Genomic DNA, 4173 nt, shown 5'->3' with positions numbered 1-4173 from the left:
CTGCTGAGGAACAAGATTTCTTAGCATGGTATCTCTTATGAAACGTAAAATGGAAAAGACATGTAAAGGTTAATCAATCTGGTTGCTCATCTTGGACGTGACAAATGGGGGTACAAGATCCTGTGAAGAATTCATGTTCTTCAGTCAACAAATCTAAGCTGTTTTTCTGCTGTGAGAGCAGGTCAGCAGGAGCTGAAGCAGGTTCTCTGGGCTGAATACAGAAAGCTCCCTGAGGAGCAACTCTGGGGGCATCCATGTAGAACAGTTGTAGTTACAGGCTGAGGGCATCACAGAACAGAGGTAAGTGATATCAGAGCTACCAGAGACTTTTCATAGGAGACCTTCAGGAATTTTTTTTGTTTCCCCAAGAGACTTAGTGGGAAGAGGTGCAGCATTTTGCTTCTTGTAAGTATGATGCTCATTCTGGCTTCCTGTCCCTCTCCCTGAACGCTCTAGCTTTTAGACCTGGGTTGGACCACAAATCAAAAAGAGACAGTGGTCACATTTGTGAGTTTTTTACATCAGAATTTGTTAAATGTGTGCACTGATCTTCTCTTGGGCCATTGCCGTAATCTCTCTTCTATCCAGTCCTCAGTTCCAAAAGAATTTACTTCTTTGAAAAGATGAGGAAGGGAATGACTATGGGTTGAAGCATTCAGACTTTAATTTATTCGGAGCTGCAAGAAGCTTTCAGCTTTACTTCCCAAAATTTGTCTTCCATTTTCACTCAGTGGAAAAAGAATGCCAAAGGAAAATGAGCATCTGTTGTCCAGACAGCAAACTCAGATGCAGCCAAAAATCTTCCTCTGGCTTTCAATGTTGAAGGAAAATATAACTACATGATCTGTTAGCAGCTGGAGGGGGTATGAAAGGGAAGCTGCTTAGCAAAACTAAGTGAAGTAGTGGAAAATGGCGTAATACGTTTTCAAAATATGTATTTTCAAGAAATTTACTAATTTAGGATTGGTCATTTTTCAGGGAAGTGAGTATTACCCTGTGAATGCCTAATTACTAAAGAAGATATCTCTAAATAGAAAATACCTCTGGTCACTTTACTGAACTTTCATCCTTGGTGCACAATGATGGAAGAGACTGCCACAGCCAAGTTGCAACCGTTATCCCGCTTGATTCAGCAGCTTCACCTTGAAAGGTGAAAGTGGGGCAAGCAAACTCAAAAATGTTATTCCTAAGTAAGCCTGTTGCTCACCTCAGCAGCAGTTGCTGTGCATTAAAAGGGTTTATTCTGAAAATCACTGGTACCAAGTCATATAATCTTTTGTCCCAGTAGTGCTGCTGAAGGCAATGGAAATATCAGAAGTGCAACACATGAAATGAATAGCATGTAAATAATTGATTTACTGCGTGTTGTACTACTTGCTTAAAAGGACCAAGATTTTTTGTTGTCAGAACATTCATTTCCATTGCACTAACTCCAATGTCTAAAAGAAATATATCTTTCTTCTAATTTCACTGGTCATCAGATGACACTTGGAGTCAGAGCCTGTTAATCATACAGCAAACTACCTCAAAGCAAGCAAACATCTGATAAAAAGATAAAGAAAATATTTTAATGATTTTTTTTCGTCTTTTTAGGAGTTCAGCACTTGCTCAGGTCATCACTCAGAAAACTATCTGACATTTAAGAGGTAATGTATACTCTTTTAAACCTGTGTAACTAATGCTCAGTTTTAAAACCCAATCAAAACACAGTCTAGAAATACATAATAATATCAGAATTTTTATTAAGGTTTTCTTAGATAAAACATTTTAGATATAACTTCTTTTTTAAAAAAATACATTATATCACTGAGGGAAATGCTGAACTCAAAAATAAAAGAAAAAGCCCCCACCATATTTCTGCCCCGGTATTTTTGTTACAAATAACACGTCTATGGCTAGCTCGCTGACAAAATTGAGAGGTTTATCTTCAGCATGCTTTTCTTGAGCAAGCAATAGCCTTACTTGCGCAGTCACTCTCACTACAATTATGTTCCCTCATCGCTCTAAATGGATTAACATGTTAACAGGAGGCAAAGGCCACTTTAAGAGAAAGTGAGGAAGGTGTTAGTGGAAACTGGTACAAGAACGGCCATTTCTATACTTAGGTATATTTACTTCGCATTTTCATTGTCCCTCTAGTGGAGCATTAATCAATGGTGTTTATTTAGTTCACTTTTAGAAACGTAAAAAACAGTACATAGAGAATGGCACCTTTTTAGTGCAAGTGATTATCCATACCTAGAAAATCAAAAGCACCTGCTGATCTTAAAAAAGTATCTTTGAAAAGAACAATTTCCAAATTATCTTGAATTAGAAGGTCATGTTAAGGTCATTTTATCTCACAAGAGCATATTTAATGAGTTACCTGGGAATTGGAGAATGTTTCAGCCCTTTTCTGTTCAAAAGAACGTATTTTAGCTTCACTCATCTTATCTGAGTCTGCAAAAATATAATGTCTAGGAGAGTACGACTCCGACAAACAGCTAAGTAACCTCAGGATTTCTGTTGTGTGCCCACCTGTAAAAACAAATTAAACCGCACTTAGTACATGAAAAATTTCGTAACTTTCAATTTCTTTGGTCACTTTTCCTTTTAAAACTCATTAGGACTACTATCATCAGTAACACGCTTCTGAGAGTAGAGGTTTCAGTTAAAGATGGTTGGAACTGTTTAAGTAACATGAAGACAATTCAGCTCCCACCGAAGCTGTATTGATTGAAGTTTGTCAGTGAAATGGGTTTGAACTGGGATCACACAGAAGTACAATATTTGTGTTTAACATTCTGCACGTGATGCTAAAACAACTGGGCAAAGAGTTATACTGTAGCCCATGCTCAAAAGCCACATCATGGTGCAATGGCCAAAACAAAGCTGGACGGGGAGTGGCTCAGAGCCGTGCTACGCAAGCGGACCTGCCACTGACCCTACCCAGTGTTCAGTCCTACGACCTGCAAGACCACGTTCAGGGGTTGAGCTATTCCAGCTCCTGATACTGAAATCAACCAGGCAGCAATTCCACCCTACAGCTATACCAGTAAAAGCTGAGTGCTGGCTGAAGAAACAGCCCAGCTCCAGGCAAGTGCTTTAACCTCAGCCCTGAACGGGTGCTGACAGCCTTCCAGCTGCAAGACTGCTTTCTGCAGGTAGCTAAATCAGCACGACACTGGAGAGAAGGGGAGCGTGTACTCACTGAGGGTTTGGGGAGCACGGTTATTGGTTTTGGGTTTTGTCAGTTGAGTTTCCTGAACTGGAGTTACAGGAATACCTGTAACGGTGGAAGAGGGGGGAGTAAAGATTGTGTGCGAAGGTAAAGTGGAGCTGGCTCACCTTTTTATCTGTTGGGCTCGATCTTAACATCCATCTGCACCTGTAAGTATGTGCATAAGCGTTTACCGGATGTGTTACTCTTCACTCTGCTGGAAGTTGCAGAACAAAAGAGTAAACTAAATGTATTCCTACTACCTCCTGCTTTCCAGCGTCATTAGCCTGCTAAGAGACCTTTGCTACACGATCACTCATAGCTGGCAAACAACTGACGAGCAGTGAGAGCTGTGCTGCTGCTGCATAAGAACGAGCTTCCCACCCTTCCATAGAATTTCAGGCAGTATTTTTCAAACTTGTTTGGAGAGATTTTCTTGTGAGTGATGGTTTGCTGAAGCATTCGCAAATGTCTGTGCAATCATCTGAGTATTCACAGAAGACCAGGAGAGTCCTACTGCAAAAAAGTCTTGAAGAATAGGCTTGAATGTTATATAAATCTTAACAGATTTATAAATGATATCATCTGGTAAACTTATGTATAATGAATGTATTTTTTTCATATGTAATACTAGATTCTAAAGGACCAAAGGAAAATAAGCATGTTTCCATCCCTGGGGGAAGTAAAGATGACCTGAAAAATTATAAAACTGCCAGTCAAACTCAGGGTGCAGAAAGATCCTGGGATTATTACTCAATTAGTCAGTGAGCAAAAACCACAGGGATACTGAGGTGATGAAATCAAAGCTTGCCTGGATTTGTCAACGGCAAATTTTCAAGGGAGTCTAATTTTGGGGGCAAATTAATTGCCCCGCAGCTTTGGGGGGGTAATATGGAGCAGCAGAAGTACACCCCCCCTTAAGCGTGGGCTGGCCCACTTGGACAACAGTACTGACTCTGGGAGACCCCTACGAG

The 4173-nt window shown here is 40.3% G+C and overlaps 1 protein-coding gene across 1 annotated transcript in view; it reads right to left on the bottom strand.

Moving 5' to 3' along the window:
• Positions 1-3265, bottom strand: part of ALG14 (ALG14, UDP-N-acetylglucosaminyltransferase subunit) — a gene marked incomplete at its 5' end in the record, with an annotated part of 20931 nt that extends 17666 nt beyond the window's left edge. Inside the window, 2 exons of the mRNA XM_010136192.1 lie at positions 2366-2517; positions 3191-3265. Coding sequence (XP_010134494.1) covers positions 2366-2517; positions 3191-3265 — 227 coding nt within the window. The remainder of the gene's footprint in view (positions 1-2365; positions 2518-3190) is intronic.
• Positions 3266-4173: the final 908 nt, after the last annotated feature.

The sequence above is a fragment of the Buceros rhinoceros genome, unplaced genomic scaffold (genome assembly GCF_000710305.1).
Source record: "Buceros rhinoceros silvestris isolate BGI_N320 unplaced genomic scaffold, ASM71030v1 scaffold5240, whole genome shotgun sequence".
Classification (NCBI taxonomy): Eukaryota; Metazoa; Chordata; class Aves; order Bucerotiformes; family Bucerotidae; genus Buceros; species Buceros rhinoceros.
Note: the sequence above shows the minus strand (reverse complement) of the source record. Positions and strands in the feature narration are given on the sequence as shown.